Source organism: Theropithecus gelada, chromosome 17, assembly GCF_003255815.1.
Source record: "Theropithecus gelada isolate Dixy chromosome 17, Tgel_1.0, whole genome shotgun sequence".
Taxonomy (NCBI): domain Eukaryota; kingdom Metazoa; phylum Chordata; class Mammalia; order Primates; family Cercopithecidae; genus Theropithecus; species Theropithecus gelada.
The window spans coordinates 39,420,091-39,438,095 of record NC_037685.1 but is presented as its reverse complement, the minus strand read 5'-3'; the positions used below and the strand labels follow the sequence as shown (position 1 = coordinate 39,438,095).

The window sequence follows — 18,005 nt, the reverse complement described above, 5'->3', positions numbered from 1 at the left end:
TGTTCACTGATGAAGCCTACGCACCTGAAACTTGGGGGCACAGTACGTATTTAAAAAGCTCTCCAATTCTTCCCACCCCTTTCGGCGAGTGTGAAAGTAAACCAAGAGTGCTGTAATCCAACACTTGGTTCCCCTCTCCCCTAAATCTGACGGAGAAGACTGAGAGGATGCTGCTGGGTGCATGTGGAATACAGGTGTTGAGGAGGCAGAAGGACTGAGCACTCCAGCCTCACATGCGGGACACATGCAGCCTCGAGCACTCTTCAGAGGAGCAAGTCACTTGTACTTGTTACAGGTCTAGATGGAGTTCTAAGGCTTTCTTAAACCCAGCTTGGAACGTTCACAGCATTCAAGCTTAGAGCCTCTACTGCGCTGTCAACGAGGCTGGGCACAGTGGGCTCTTCAGTGAGGACATGTCTGGAAAAAGCTGCAGCTCTTGGTTTTAAAAGCCTTAGGCTTTTTGACAATTTTACCTCTGTATTCCCAGAGCCTAGAGCCCAACCTTTGATCAAACAGGCTCTATAAGTATTTGTGACTGAAAGGAGAAAAACTTCCTCCTCACAACTATTACCTTCTTAAACTTCTGGGGAGATAATTTCAAGTAAAAGTCCCAACCCCTATATGTTTATTATCTCCTCTCCTTGTTCATTAAGCCACTAATTACTGGAGTTCAAAACCATGTAGCAGCACCCACAAGCTTTGTGACATGCCACTATGACCCTGATGCTACTGGCCACCCTCACTGGCATGATGCAGTTTTCAAGAAGCCTGACCTGCGTATTTCCCAAGTGGTTTTAGGTCTACCATTTATTTTAACAGCTATGCATTGGTTCCCATTAAATGTAGTGTTTTCTGGTTTTTCTGTGTGTTTGTTTGTTTTTGTTTTTTGAGACAGAGTTTTGCTCTTGTTGCCCAGGCTGGAGTGCAGTGGCACGATCTCGGCTCACCACAACCTTTACCTCCTGGGTTCAAGCGACTCTCCTGCCTCAACCTCCCGAATAGCTGGGATTACATGCACATGCCACCACGCCTGGCTAATTTTGTATTTTTAGTAGAGACGGAGTTTCTCCAGGTTAGTCAGGCTGGTCTCGAATTCCCGACCTCAGGTGATCCACCCCACTCGGCCTCCCAAAGTGCTGGGATTACAGGCATAAGCCACCGCGCCCGGCCATAGTGTTGTATTAAATAATGCGGATAGAGGTCCTGATTCTGAGCCAGGCCCGTTCTCTCTTTGTGGGCTATGGCTTGTTGACCATTGGCAGCTTTGTCTGTAGGGTAATGTGGCTGGACTATTTTGTTGGGGAATCTTTAGGTAATCTTACTGGGGGTTAGATGTTTCAAGGATCTTCTACTCTCAGGTCTGTGCGTACCTGTGTGTCTGCCAGTATCCTGGGAACCAACTGAGGAATGAAGGCTGGGACAGGGAGTGTCACATTTAGTATGTCCATGTTCCCTCAATTCTTTGTCCTCCTGTGCCTGGTGCCCCCTTGTTTTTATCCTCTGCAGAGAAGAATCTGAAAGCTTTAACCAGGATGAGGGAGAGAGAGTCGCCTTACTCTGAAGAGTGAAGGAAGTGATATGGAGAAAACTTTACAGAGATTTTAGGCCAGTAGTGCTCCTTTAGGAATTTCCCAGGGTACCTGGAGCTGATAATTATTGAGATTTCTGAAGGGTTCTGCAGTGGTAATGAGCTACTTCTCAGTTTCTCCATTGTCAGCTTAGGATTCAACTTTCTTAGGTTACTAAGTCAGTTAAGAATCATCTTTCAGCTTTTCATTTTACCAAATGCTATTTCCTTTCTTTTTCCTAGTGGGCTTGTGTCTTTAAAAAACTCAAGTCAGTAGATTTGGGGATAGCGCAAAAGAATGTGTATATTTTTAAGCTATCATCTTACCTCAAAACTGGTTAAAGTATTTTCTTTAGCAATTTCCTCAAAAGGAATATATATGGTAAAATAGTTCTGAATCCTTATTTAACTGAAAACAACTTTGTTTATATTGATGACAATATCTTAGCTGGGTATAGTACTCTTGAGTCAAATTCCTTCCTATGTAGCAGACACTATTCTAAGATTTCTAACTTCCAGTTTATAGTGTATGAACATAATCTCACTGTACATTCCTTGCATTTTCTTTCTTTTCTTCTGGAAGCTTTAAAAAAGTATTTTTTTATATGCCTAGTGGAGTTAATTTTTAAATTAATCCTGTCTGAATCTCTTTCCAAGAGTACCTAACACTTTCTTAAGAACAGTGAGAAAACATCCTCTATTATTTCTTTAAAAATATCCTTCATTCCCATTTTTCTTTTCATGGAACTCCTAGTATGCATTTATGTGTAAAATCTTCTGGATCTTCCCTCCATATCTCTTATCATTTTCCACATGATTTCATTCTCTTTACCTTTTTGCTACATATTTTGAGATACTTCTATTTATTCCTTTGAGTCACTAATTTGGATCTTAGTAGTGACCATCCTACCTTCCACATTGACTGCTGAATTGTTTTATTTAGAAAAATCACAGATTTTTAGTTCATTATGTCTTTCTCCTCTAATTCAGTATTTTTAAGTGTTCTTCCTATTTTTCAGTAAGCACAGTCATCTGCCTCCTACAACAGCAGCTCTAAAACTTAGCACCACCTGTCCTTAGTGAGTCTTCTAGGTCTTCCTCCCTAGATGAGTAATCCTTTTCCTTTTTACACCAGGGACTCTGCTCAATATGCAGGCCAAAGAGTCAGGCAGTAGTTTGCTGGTAAATGCTTAACAAACAACTGAGGTGTGTGGGAAGGAGAAAAGCCACAGGGTACAACCAATTTCCTTACAGTAAATACATTCTTCATGGCTGATTTCAAACCACCAACTTCAAAGGGGATTGGCTTATGAAGATGTGCACACATGGCTCTCACAAGTGCAGCCCAGTTCCCATGGAGAGTCCGTGGAGAGGTATTCCAATAGTCTAAATGCTACCTCATCCTTAAAGTCATTCTTGATTCCCTCAAATGGAACTGGGTTTTGGGTGTTTTTTGTTTTGTTTCGTTTTGTTTTCGTTTTTTGTTTTTGTTTTTGTTTTTGCTCTTCTATCAAGATACTTTGCTTACATCTTTACCAGGCACTTACTTTATCCTGTCCTGTAGTACAGTTGGTACTTTACATGACTATTTCTCTCATGATGTCAGCTCATTAAGAGCAGGTAAAATATACCCATCTTTGATTTTCTTCTACAGCCTACACCAATTATTTGTTGAATTAATGATTTAATTCAGTCCAAATATCATAGTAGTATTTTTAAAAGTGTAGACATACTTGACTAAATTCAACAGAAAAATCAGAAGTATAATTAATTATATACTTTCTGTGTTGAATGAAATTTTTACCAGAAGATCTGTAACTTCTTAAAAGAAAGAGATAAATCTAACAATTTCTTTTGATGAGGCTCGAGGTTGAAGTATAGGAAAGTATCAGAGAAATAAGCCCAAAATGTTCATTATAGGCCAAATGAAATTATAGTTCTTAAAATATCTTCTTCCTCATATTCCATTTATTTTTCAGAATCAAGGGAAACAGCTTTTCAACATTCACATCTAAAGAAATGACAGGAATAATTTCTCATGTATCCTATTTTTTAATTTTAGAAGTAATCGTTTCAAAGTTTAACTCTAAGAATCTCTAGTAAAACTGTCTTAGTTTACATCCACATAAATGTGGGATAATAAACATATACAATAGAAAATGTTAATGCAGTCATAAAAATAGGTGCTTGCCTATGAATAGTGCCTAGGACAGCTGGACAGATGGGAAGCAGATGGGGAACCCCAAAGGGGCAAAATGACCTGGCCCCAAACATATGGAGAGGATCCTGGATTAACTGTAGTTACCACTTCCTGCGGTCTCTAGGGCACATATATCAAACAGTCAAAGACGATACAGTTTAATATATCTAAGACCTGATCTGGGGGGAAAATGGAGAATGAGAAATACTGCAATCTTAAAAAAAAAAAAAATACTGCAATCTGAAGAAGAATGAGAGACAGTAACCATTCAAAGAACAAATGACATGAAAATAACAAGAAAATAAAATAAGAGGGAGACATTAAGAATGGCAAATATAGGAGTGTGTTTCTAAAATATTTAGAGGCAATATAACAACAAGTAGCAAACCCTGATTGAAAACATTTGTGATTTATGAATTTGAATCTCAGCATAACTCAAAGACTACTCAAATAGGAGTTGAATAAGCCTAGGTTCAATTCCTGGCATTAGTATCTTATTGGTCATTTAGCTTTACAGATATCTCAGAGCTCTAGTTTCCTCACATGTAAAATGAAGGCTGCAACTAAATAATTGCTAAAAGCAATGTATGACAATTTTTTAAATTGTGTTCCTATCTGGTCTAAGCATAAAAAACAAAATTATGGTGTCCAAGCTGTTAATTCCTTACCAAAAAAGAAATGTAATATATTATATGCATCACAGAAAACTGCAATACTTAGGTTTAAGTACATTTCTGAGTTTGAAGGGGATCCCTTGTCTAAAGGATTTGGGATCCCTTGTCTAGAGGATTCTCTGTTATTGCTAAAAGTCCAGCACATAGTAACCATCTCTGATTAGAAAATTTAAATGCCCCATTTTCTTCTTCTTCTCTGGGATACTTTGCCATACATACATATATAGAGACTTATATATAAATGTGTATATGTGTATCTATATAAATACCCATACACGCATACGTTTGTTCTAAAGGTTCTCTGTCGTTTTTCCCTGCTTTCTCCTTCTGCCCACTGTTTCCTGTCTTATCACTATCACTGAATTAGCCAGGCAGACATGAAAACATGGAAGTCCTAAGTCCACTTCAAAACGTACTACAACTTTTAATTAAAATTTTAGGAAGGGCAAGAAACTAAATGTTAGTATCAAAATAGAAAGAACTGGTTATCTGGGTACATGTATAAATGATTAAAAACATCCAAAGTAGCAGCCAGGTATGATGGCTCATGCTTGTAATCCCAGCACTTTGGGAGGCTGAGTCGGGCAGATCACAAGGTCAGGAGATCCAGTTCAAGCCTGGCCAACATGATGAAACCCTGTCTCTACTAAAAATACAAAAATTAGCCGGGTGTGGTGACACGCGCCTGTAATCCCAACTACTCGGGAGGCTACGGCAGGAGAATTGCTTGAAACGGGAAGGTAGAGTTGCAGTAAGCCAAGATCGTTCCACTGCACTCCAGCCTGGGCAAAAGAGCAAAACTTCATCTCAAAAAAAAAAAAAAAAATCCAAAGTAATCCTTTCTCATCAATACCATGGGTAAGATTTCTTTTTTTCATTAATTCAACAAATACTTAGTATCTATTACGTTTTGTGCTAGGGATAAAATGAAAAGCAATGACCTAAGGGGTTCTTAGCCTCATTAAACCAACAAATACTAAAAGAATAATCACGAAAGTATAAAACTACTATCCTGGTTGTATTTTATTTTGTATTTTTAAAATTCAAAAGTTTAGGAAAAACAACCTAATAAATCATTAGTTTTTGTTTTAAGATCCCAAATCAGAGCCATTCTTCATTTGCCTTAATACTAGTGATAAAACTCTATAACACTACAGTTTTAAAAGAATATTCAAATCAGTTATCTCTGTTGAGTCTTATGAAAACTCTGTATTATAAATTCTGAGTGGAAAACTGCTTTATAAATGCATTCAACAACTCAACGACATCAACTTGACCTGAATCTATATATAGCTCCTAACATGAATATAAGTCATTTTACATTAAAACACTTTAATGGATATAAAGAACACTTGAAATGTGGGACAGACTATCTAACCTTCATACATCACTAGCTCATTAAAAATGTATGTAGAGGCTTTCACCTGAATAACATTTCTATTAAGTCTCATCTAAATCTTGTTTATCTTTCTATGTCTTATGTTAACTATATTTTGAATGCTCACTAAAGGGTTTTCTCTATCTCTCACTTGATGAGCAATTTTTCTACTACCTGGAAATGCTCACTGAGAACTTTGCAGTGTTAATTTCACATTCCACTCATTACTTTATTCAAAACTTCATTTTTCAGAATAAAATCATCATCTTCCTAGATTTTCATTAATAGGACTAGAATCTGGTTTTCTGAAATATTCTGTGCTATTTTCATAAACATATCTTTTAACAATCACTTTAGAAGAGTTCCTTATATACTCACCTCAGTAGAAAATACAAATCTGATTTGATTTTCAGAAACCAAAAAGGTAGGCTAATCATCTATCTACATGTTTTGCTTCAAAACACTGGACTCATAGAACATTCCATATGGTTGAATTCTGCCCTCCACAAGACTGCAGATTATCACACTCATGAGTCACCCATAAATACTCAAAATCATGAATGTAAACAGTCTTGCATGTTCTAAAAATGCTAATTAAGTATAATATAAGCCAAAAGGCCTTAATTTCAAAATAGAATGAAATTATGTATTACAATAAAGTATAAAAATAACAACTTTAAAACACTAAAATATTTTTACTGCATACAAACCTTTGAAGCCATCAGGATACACGTCAGAGAGAAATTTGGTGCTGATGTCTCCTTTTACAAAGCGTGAGTTGATTATCACCTCTCGAAGTAACGCAATATTATGTGTAACACCTAAAAGTAAAATGATATCAAATTGAAGAACAATGAATCAGTGAAAAATGGAATTCTGATAATGTGGAGAAATTTATCATCATTGTTCTATGACCTAGCAGAAACCATTCAAGAAACTTATTTCCTTGACTTCTATTAACAACAAAAAATATCTGAACTTGTGGTATCAATAAAACAGTAAATATAAACTTAAGAAGCTTCGTATTGCCAAGTCAAGTCAACAGGCTGTGTTAGGGTGGTGCAAAAGTAATTGTGGTTTGGGGCCATGAATTTTAAATCATCAAAACTAGGCTGAAACACATTTTTATCAATCAAAATAGGAACCATTACATCAGCTCCTTTTTCTCAATAAGAAGTAAGTTTGTTTATTCCTGTAGCGTAAAAATCCATGCTTTGGGATTTGGCGGACTCTTGGAGAGCATTTTTTGCATCCTGCTGGTTGTGGGAGCATTTTCCCTGCAAAAAGTTGTTGAGATGCTTGAAGTGGTGGTCAGTTGGTAAGAGGTCAGGTGAATATGCCGGATGAGGCAAAACTTCATAGCCCAACTCGTTCAAATTTTAAGCACTGGTTGTGGAACGTGCAGTTGGGTGCTGTCATGGAGAAAACATGGGCCCTTTCCATTGACCAACACCAGCTGCAGGCATTGCAGTTTTGGGTGTATCTCATAGATTTGCTGGGCATACTTCTCAGATGTAATGGTTTCACCAGGATTCAGAAAGCTGTAGTGGATCAGACCAACAACAGACCACCCAACAGTGACCATGACCTTCTTTTGGTGCTAGTTTGACTTTGGGAAGTGCTTTGGGGCTTCTTCTTGGTCTAGTCATTGAGCTGATCATCGCTGGCTGTCATATAAAATCCACTTTTCCTCACACGTCACAATCCAAAAAATGGTTCATTGCTGTGTAGAACAGGAAAAGACTACACTTCAAAATGACGATTTTTTAAATTTTCAGTCAGCTCATGAGGCACCCACTTGTGGAGCTTTTTCATCTTTCCAATTTGCTTCAAATGCCAAATGACCGTAGAATGGTTGACACTAAGTTCTTCAGCAACTTCTCATGTAGTTATAAAAGGATCAGCTTTGACGACTGCTCTCAATTGGTTGCTATTAACTTCCAAAGGCTGGCCACTAAGCTCCTCATCTTCAAGGTTCTCATCTCCTTCGCAAAACTTCTTGAACCATCACTGCACTGTATGTTCATTAGCAGTTCCTGGGCCAAATGCGTTGCTGACATGCGAAGTTGTCTCTGCTCTTTACGTCCCATTTTGAACTCAAATAAGAAAATTGCTCATATTTGCTTTTTGTCTAACATCATTTCCATACTCTAAATATAAAATAAACAGCAAGTAGTAAGTCATTAGCAAAAAAGAAACAAAGCGAGAAATGTACATTAAAATGATGTATAACATAACCACATCTATTTAAGAATGTATTCCAATATCAAACAGCAAATTTCAGCAATGCAAAAACAGCAATTATATTTGCACCAACCTAATAAATGTCGTTTCAATAAATGGTACTAGAACAACCAGCTAACCATTTGGACCAAAAAAAAAGCCAGGCATGGTGGCTCACACTTGTAATCCCAGCACTTTGGGAGGCCGAGGCAAGCAGATCATGAGGTAAGGAGTTCAAGACCAGCCTGGCCAACACAGTGAAACCCCATCTCTACTAAAAATACAAAAATTAGCTGGGCGTGGTAGCAGGTGCCTGTAATCCCAGCTACTTGGGAGGCTGAGGCAGGAGAATCACTTGAACCTGGGAGGTGGAGGTTGCAGTGAGCCGAGATCACACCACTGCACTCCAGCCTCAGCGAAAGAGCTAGACACCATCTCAAAAAAAAAAAAAAAATTAACGTCAACCCTAACACCTAACAACACAGACAAAAAATTAACTCCAAATGAATCACAAACCTAAAACTATTTTAATAACTATAATAGAAAATATGGAGGAAAAATCTGTTACCTTAAGGTAGGCAACAGATTCTTAGTACACAAAAACCATGAACTATAAAAATATTGACAAACTGTACATCATCAAACTTAAAGTCTGCTCCTCAAAAGAGGCAATTAAGAAAATAAAATGGCAAACTATAGCCTGAGAGAAAATATTCACATTAAATATATTATTATTACTATATATATATATATATTTTTTTTTTTTTTTGAGACAGGGTCTCACTCTATCGCCTAGGTCAGAGTGCAGTGGTCAATCTTGGCTCACTGAAGCTTCAACCTCCCAGGCTCAGGGATCCTCCTGTCTCAGTCTCCCAACTAGCTGGGACCACAGGTGCATGCCACCATGCCCAGCTAATTTGTTTTGTTTTGTTTTCTTTGAGACAGAGTCTCGCTCTGTTGCCAGGCTAGAGTGCAATGGCACAATCTCCGCTCACTGCAACCTCTGCCTCCCGGGTTCAAGCGATTCTCCTCCCTCAGCCTCCTGAGTAGCTGGGATTACAGGAACACGCCACCACACCCAGCTAATTTTTGTATTTTTACTAGAGATGGGTTTTCACCATGTTGTCCAGGTTGGTCTCTATCTCCCGACCTCGTGATCTGCCCGCCTTGGCCTCCTGAAGTGCTAGGATTACAGGCATGAGCCACGGCACCCGGCCGCCCAGTTAATTTTTGTATTTTTTTGTAGAGACACGTTTTTGCTATGTTGCCCAGGCTGGTCTCGAACTCCTGGGCTCAAGTGATCCACCCACCTTGGCCTCCCAAAGTACTAGGATTACAGGCATAAGCCACCAATTCTGGCCCACAATATATATATTGGACAAGGGAGTTGTATCTACAAATATACAAAGAATACTTACAACACAATTATAAGACGAAAAACAAACCAAGTAAAAAAAAAAACAGTCAACATGTCCACTAAGCATAGGAAAAATTGTTCAACATCATTATTGTTAAAGAAATACAATGAGCTGCCACCAGTATACCAATTTAGATGGCCAAAGTGAAAACACAGATAATAGCAAGTGCCAGTCAGGATATGGAACAAGGAGAATTGTCACACTGTGGTGGCAATATAAAATGATACACATACTTTGGAACAGTTTGGTAGTTTCTGGAAAAGTTAAACATATACTCACTGATTCAGACAACTCACTCCTGTGTATTAAGTCAAGTTAAATAAAAACATATGTCTGTACAAAGACTTACATACAAAGTTTAATAGCAGCTTTATTTACTATAATCAAAACCTAGAAACAATTAAATCTCCATCAACAGGCAAATGAATTAACAAAAGTGGGTTTGTCCATACAATGGAATTCTATTCCACATATACACAAAAAGAGTCAATAACATATGAAATAACAAGGATGAATCTAAAAATAATTATGCTGAGTTTAAAAAGCAAAACCAAAAATAATGCATAATAATGTATAATTCCATTAATACAAAATTTTAGGACATGCAAACGAGCCTACAGCGACAGAAAGCAGATCATGCGATTACACTGGGAAAGGGGTAGAGGGAGGGTAAATGGCAAAGACCATAAGGAAACTCCGGGAGGTGAAAGAAGCATTCAACACCATGGCTGTGGTAATGGTTTCACAGGTGGATATGTATGTCAAAACTCATAAAATTGAATACTTTGAATATTAGAAATTTATTATGTCAAGTATATCTCAATAAGTCATTTTTTAAAGATGCATGTAATCTAGTAGACAAAAATTGAGCCTAGTACACAATGACAATTTCAAAGTACAGGTGATGACTGAATAACATGAGCGTTAGGGGTGCCAACCTCCTGCACATACAAAAATCTACACATAACTTTTGATGCCCCCAAAAAAGTAAACACTAATAACATACTGTTGACTGAAACCCATGCTGAAAATATAGTCGATTACACGTTTCGTACATTATATATATTAAATACCGTAGTCTTGCAATAAAGCTAATGTTATGAAGCAAATCATAAGAGAAAATATGTTTACTATTCATCAAGTGGAAGTGGATCATCGTAATAGTCTTCCTCCTCCTCTTCATGTTGAGTAGACTAAGGAGAAGGAGGAAGAGGAGAGGCTAGTCTTGCTGTCTCAGGGGTTGCAGAGGCAGGAGAGGTGGAGGAGGTGGAAGGGGAGGTAGGAGAGGCGGCACACTCGGTATAGCTTTATGAATATACTTTGTAATTTTTCTCTGCTTTTGCTTTTTCATTTCTCTAAAAATGTTTCTATATGAGTTCAATCCTTTTTCCACTGTTTGTGTTAGTTTTACTGCCAGTATCACAGAAGGGTCTATGTCATAAAATAAGTCAACATCAGTCTTGAGTAATCGGAATCCTTCTGCCACACTCTGATGTGAGCCTGTTTTCTGGCATTGCTTCTTCTATGTCTTCTTCCTCATCCTCTGGCGCTGATTAGGAAGCATTTATCTGCATGAAGTCATTTTCTGTTAATTCCTTGGGTGAAGTGTCTATTCACTCTTGGATTCCTCTAAGATCCGTACCTTAAAACCCTTTACCCCCCACTCCACCTTTCATGTCAAATCCACAATCTCTTTCATGATTTCCTTGGTTGCCTCTTTCATAAATCCTGTGAAGTCATGCACAACATCCAGACAAAGTTTTCTCCAGCAAAAATTTTGGGCTTGATAGCTTTCACAGCTTTTTATATGACAACAATGCATCTTCAGTGCTGTAATCTTTCCAGACTTTTTCTCTTCCACGGTGTCGATGATCCTTTCCATATAGCACTGTGGATAACGAGCCTGAAAGGTCCTTACAATACCCTGAGCTAGAGGCTGAATTAGACTTGTTGGGTTTGGGGAGAGGCAGGCCACTTTGACGCCTTCGATGTTAAACATGTGTTCTGGGTGGCTGGGGCACTGTCCATATTAAAAGAACTTTAGAAGACAGTCTCTTACTGGCAAGGCACTTCCGGACTTTAGGGACAAAGCATCAATGGAATCAATCCATAAAAAGGGTTCTCACGGTCCAGGCCTTCTTGTTGTACAACCAGAAGACTGGCAGCCGGTGCGTATCATTTTCCTTCAAGGCGAGGAGATGAGCAGCTTCACAGATAAGTGCAGATCGTAAACCTGACTGCCTTTGCACAGAACAACAGACAGAGTTAGCCTATTCCTCACTGTCTTAACTCCTCATGCTTGCTTCTTTTCCTTACTAAGAAATGTTCCCTGTGGCTTTTTTCCCCCTAGAATAAGGCACTTGTGTTTGCATTAAAAACCTGCTCAGCAGATATCCTTTCTCTTCAATGATTTTCTTAACGGTGTCTTGGAACTCATCTGCTGCTTCTCGGTTGGCAGAAGCAGCTTCCCCTTCACATTTTGTCTTCACATTTTAAAGCCAAATCTCTTTCTAAAATTATCAAACCATCCTTGGTTGGCAATACATTATCCAGCTTTATATCCCTCCACCTTCCTTTTGCTTCAAGTTGCCATATAACAACTTCACTTTTCCCATAGACAGTCATATTCGAGTCTATGGGAATGCCTTTCTTATAGCAATCCTCCACGCACATAAAAGCTGCATCTTCAATATGAAATGAAAGGTGTTTCACAAAAAGTGCAAGATTTTCACACCTGCTGGTGTAGTTGCAGCAAGTGCTTCATGAATTTCATTTTATTTTCTTTTACAATGGTCCTTACATGGGATTCATTTATCTTGCAATGACAGGAAACTATATCTGCAGACCTCAAGCTACCACACATTATCAAGTAATTCAACTTTTTCTCGTAATGTCATGACTTTTCTCTGTTTCTTGGGAGGACCTCCAGCATTACTAGTAGCACTTTGTATGGATTCCATGGTGTTATTCAAGGTTTATGGTTTGCACTAAACATGATGAAAACTACGCCAGAACCATAAGCGATGACTTTTTACTGCCATACACAATTTACTGGAGAGAGAACTGATCACACGGTGGTGATTGGCATCGCACAGTGTTTTAAGCAGATACTCGCAACACTTGAGCTCACTCCAATAGCAATAGTAGGTGGCTCTGAAACTATACAGTAGTACAGTATGTATTACAGTGAAGCTTAATGTGGTTATGATTTCATGCTGTGTCTTTACTGTTTGTGTACATTTCTCTCTGCTTTGAATGGCACCATGTATGGTCTCTGTGTAAGTTTTGATAAATGTTAACTTTTATAATAGATTTGTGTATATTTTATAATAGCAAATGATGAAACAAACTAGTATCTCTCTATATTTTATGTATTCATGACATACCTTTTTCTTTCTTTGGTACTTCTAGGCTATATGGTTTGTCTGAAAGCTTTTTCAAATTGTCACAAATCTTCAAATAATTTTAGAATATATTTATTGAAAAAAAAATCCAGGATAAATGGACTTGCACAGTTCAAACCAGTGTTGTTCAAGGGTCAACTGTAAAATCAAATAGGTAACTGCCACAAGAGGATACTAATAGTGTTAGGAGAGTTCTAGGATGCAGGAAGGCTTTATGAAGAATGAAGTACCTAATCTTGGTCATCCAGATTACAAAGATGTTACACAGGAGTGAAAGGAAATGGGAGGAAGCATGTCACATCCAGGGAAGGCAGGAATTACATCAAGCTTCCACAAGAAGAGCAGGTGACTGCAGCACGACAGCTGAAGTCAAAGTAAACAGAGGTTTGTTCATTCCTTCCTATTTCTTTAGTCCACTTTTGTATGGTTCTAATCTGTACCATTACGCTGCATAAGACACCTACAAATTATGATTCTGATCTTACTATTAAAGTCACACAGAATCCCTACTTTTGCAACAATAACCATAAAGTAAGAAAAGAATCAGATAGTCAAGTTCAAATACTAGGTCTACCTCTTACCTGAGGTAAGTTAGTTAACCTCTCAAAGCTTTAGTTTCCTCATTTGTAAACTGATAACAATAATAGAACCTATTATGCATAATTGTTATCAGGTATAAATGAGATAATGCTTAATGTAATGCCAGGCTCTCAAAAGAGAATATTACTATCCTGTTATATGGGAATAAACAAAGAACATGAGACAAAATGTAATTAATGAAACATCAGACATAAGTTTTCCTGCATCCTAAGCTTCAGCACTGACCTATGTAACTTCCAGTTTTGTTTTCTGTTAAGAATGGAGCTCCTGGTCAGGCACAGTGGCTCACACCTATAATCTCAGCACTCTGGGAGGCCAAGGAGGGCAGATCACGAGGTCAGCAGTTTGAGACCAGCCCGGCCAATATGGTGAAACCTCATCTCTTCTAAAAATACAATAATTAGCCAGGTGTGGTGGCAGGCGCCTGTAATCCCACTACTCGGGAGGCTGAGGCAGGAGAATCGCTTGAACCCGGAAGGCAGAGGTTGCAATGAGCTGAGACCGCACCATTGTACTCCAGCCTGGGTGACAGAGTGAGACTCTATCTCAAAAAAAAAAAAAAAAAGCTCCTGAAATCTAAGTTTATACCTATATCTATTTGGAAGGTGTAACTTTCCTGTAACACAATGGTTGGCAAAATATGGCCTGAAGGCCAAATCTAGCCTTCTACCTATTTTGTAAATAAAGTTTTATTAGAACACAGCCAGCCTGGTTTGTTTACATGTGGCTGTTTTCATGTTGTTAACAGTAGAGTCAAGCAGTTGTAACAGAAACCTTGTATCCCACAAAGTCTAAAACATTTACTATCTAGCCCTTTAATCTGAGCAAACCTATCTATATCCATCAACATTTATTCTACACCTATTACTCATGCAGCAATTAGATATCATGGGAAGGAAAATGAGAGCACACAATATGGTACCTGCTCTTGGCAAACTGCACAACTAATAATAGAATAAGTAAACTACAAAGATAAATGGGACCTTAAAAATGAGAAAACTGTGCTGGGTGCAGTGGCTCACACCTTTAAGTCCAGCACTTTGGGAGGCCAAGGTGAGAGATCACTTGAGGTCAGGAGTTCAAGACCAGCCTGGGCAACATAGCAAGGCCCTGTCTCTACAAAAAATAAAAACAGAAAATTAGCTGGGAATGGTGTCATATGCCTACAGTCCCAGGTACTTGGGAGGCTGAGGCAGGAGGATCACTTGAGCCCAGGACTTCGAGGTTATAGTAAGCTATGATTGTACCGCTGTACCCAAGTCTGGGCAACAGAGAAAGACCCTATCTCTAAAAGAAAAAAATAAAAAATTTTTAAAAAACAGAAAAAAAAAAAGAAAATTGTAATCCAGAGAGACTGAATAGTTTACCTAATGTTTAGTACATTATACATCACAATAGTTGCATATATATAATTATATATAAACAATTTTTAAGATGTAGAGGTTTATTGTGACAGACTGCTAGTTTCTCCTAAAACCTGCTTTTCATTTTTCCACAGTAATAGAGTTTTGGCTGAGCAAAAGACACCCAGACACAGACTCTACTTTCCCATCTAGCTTGTAACTAGGCATGACAAACTAATTCCTAGAAAAACGAAGGTAAGCTAAAGTGAAGTACGCAACTTCTGACTCACTCACTTATTTTAAAATTGCTTGCTTGGGCTTCCTTTCTTCTCCTCCTATTATGGGTTTCCAACATGTCAGAAACTCAGTTTTGGCAATTCAAATGGAGTGGCACATCAGGATGGGTGTGTGTATCTTTGAATGACCTCATGAGGCTGACTTGCCCTCCTAGCAGCATAGACCAGACAGTTACATGAGAGATAAATAAATGTCTCTCTTATTTATCCCACTGGATTTATAAGTCTTTGTTACAGCAGGTTATCCTGTACCCTAGTGCATGTGTCTGAGTGAGCAGGGCACACCTTTTCAATATGACTTTCCATCTGTAAGCTAGCCAATGATAAAAGCTTAACACGTATACCTGCCCAGGCATTTTCCTATGCATCTCTTTTATACTAGACCATATCCACAACCATATGGAAAATCCTGAGCATTTCCGTTCCTGACTCAACAGATGCTATGTATCTAAATTTTATAAAAGCTAATCTCAATTTATGAAAACTACCTCAAAACATTTAGAAAACTTTCACAAATTCAAATTAATCCTATTCCTTTAGATACATGAATATTCCATAGAAAAAGTTACATACATCAGAATCGATCATATCGTTCACTACATACATATAGATACCTTATAGATTGCTTTATGTACACACACACACAGATCTTCTATAGCGCATGCCCATGAGATACACACAGCTATTTCATGCTTCTCCTGTGGGTAATGATTTACTTGGTCCATATACAATAACTGATGTTTCGGAGGGCTTTAGTAAGTTTTTTTTTTTTTTTTTTTTTAACGAGAAACATAGTAGAAGTCATCTGAAATTTCCAATGACATCAATATACCTAAGAAATCATTGAAAAAATGTGGTGTTGCTTTTGGATAGATGAAAATGAAGAGCAATTGAAGGCAATATGCTAGTATGCTTAGAAAGAACAATTAGGCAGGCAAAAACATAAAAAGCTCCTTGAAAGAGATCAGGCTAAATAAAACATGGGAAATTAATCCCTTGATCATGTTTCACAAAGAGACAAACTACAGTGCTTTTGAAAAAGAAAAGAGGTATCACTTGCCAGAAAGGTTCACCTGCATAGGAAATGACAGCTTTGGTGTTTCAGAAAGAGGAAAGCATTTGAGACTTACACAGATTTTCCTGACTGGGAAGGAAAATAGAAAGATGAGAAGGACCCAAAGATGAGTAGCTAAGGTTATGGTTAACATTAGGGAGGAATTAAGCTCACACCTGTAATCCCAGCCCTTTAGGAGGCTGAGGCAGGAGGACTGCTTGAGGCCAGGAGTTTGTGACCAGCCTGGACAATGTAGTAAGACCCTACCTCAACAAAAAATTTAAAAATAAGCTGGGTAGGGTGGCACACCTGTAGTCCCAGCTACTCAGGAGTCAGAGGCAGGGGGATCACTTGAATCCAGGAGTTTGAGGCTGCGGTGAGCTATAATAGTGCCACTGCACTCCAGCCTAGGCAACACAGAGAGGCCCTATCTCTGGTTACAAAAGAGAGAGAGAGAGATTTCATTGTGGTAAAAAGCAAATGATTACCACCAGGTATTCCTGTGGAGAGGAATGAAAGGAAAACACCATGGTCTGAGTATGAGCAAAGGAGAGAATGGTGCTGAGTGCAGTGAAAAGGCCAAAAGGCATTCAGGGTGTGATAGGCCATGCACAGATTTCACATTCCCATCAGAGCAACTAGAATGGGAAGCAGGGCAGGTATGACTAGATTTACACAATCCAGAATCACTTAGGCTGTTATATGGAAAAGGGACTGGGGAAGGGCAAGAGGGAAGATTGAAAAATTCCTCAGGGGACAATTGCGGAGATATGCTGAAAAATGGCAAGGCTGAGGTCCACAGCTAGGACGCTGACAATACAGATGGGAGAAGTAGCTGGACTTGAGGGATATTCAGGAGGCAGGCAGGGACTGATGGCAAGAATGGGGAGATGAGGGCCAGGTGCAGTGGCTCATGCCTGTAAGTGCAACATTTTGGGAGACCAAGGCAGGTGGATCACTTGAGGTCAGGAGTTCAAGACCAGCCTAGGCAACATGGCAAAATCCCATCTCTACAATAAATACAAAAAATTAGCTGGGTGTGCTAGTGTGTGCCTGTAGTCCCAGCTACCAAGGAGGTTGAGGTGGGAGGATCAACTGAACCCTGGAAGTCAAGGCTGCAGTGAGCCCTGGGCCCACCACTGCATTCCAGCCTGGGTGACAGAGTGAGACCCTGTCTCAAAACAACAACAACAACTACAAAGAATGGGGAGATGAGTACAACACCCAAAGTTGTGACTCTGCAACATGAGACAAGTTGCCATTTGCAGAGAAGAAACAGGTTGAGAGAAAAATAGCAGATTCATGGACAAGTTAAATTTGCAATGCCTGTGAGATGATGTCTGAATGATTAAGGTTCAGTAAAGCAGGCAGATTCGATGGTATACATCAGAAAACAGACGCTTCTAGTTATGGGGGGAACATCCCCCATATGTGAAGGAATCCAAAACAGGGTGAGACAGAGAAATGTGAAATAAAACTAGCAATATGCAAATCATTCATATATTACAATAAATCAAGTTCTGGAAAAAATAAGACTCTAAGGGAGGGGCTGAAAGGGATGAAAGTTATTAGACCAAGGTACATCAATGATTTAATTTACCAAAAAAGTTGATCTTATGTACAAATTAATAATTCAGAATATTTCAATTTACAAGAGTTTTTGCAAAACAGTAGGTAAGGTAGCAGGAGTCTCAGGATTTTTGAACTCCCCTCCCCTCGTTAAATAGAAATAGTACAGTTCATTTTGGGAGGCCGAGGCCGGTGGATCACTCGAGGTCAGGAGTTGAGCCTAGCCTGACCAACATGGTGAAACCCCGTCTCTACTAAAAATACAAAAATTAGCTGGGT

At 38.7% G+C, this 18,005-nt stretch overlaps 1 protein-coding gene across 12 annotated transcripts in view; it reads right to left on the bottom strand.

Moving 5' to 3' along the window:
• Positions 1–18,005, bottom strand: part of PCCA (propionyl-CoA carboxylase subunit alpha) — a 436,358-nt gene that overhangs the window by 197,916 nt on the left and 220,437 nt on the right. For all 12 annotated transcript variants that reach the window (XM_025364068.1, XM_025364063.1, XM_025364064.1 and 9 more), the window contains one exon: positions 6,530–6,640. In XM_025364068.1, coding sequence (XP_025219853.1) covers positions 6,530–6,640 — 111 coding nt within the window. The remainder of the gene's footprint in view (positions 1–6,529; positions 6,641–18,005) is intronic.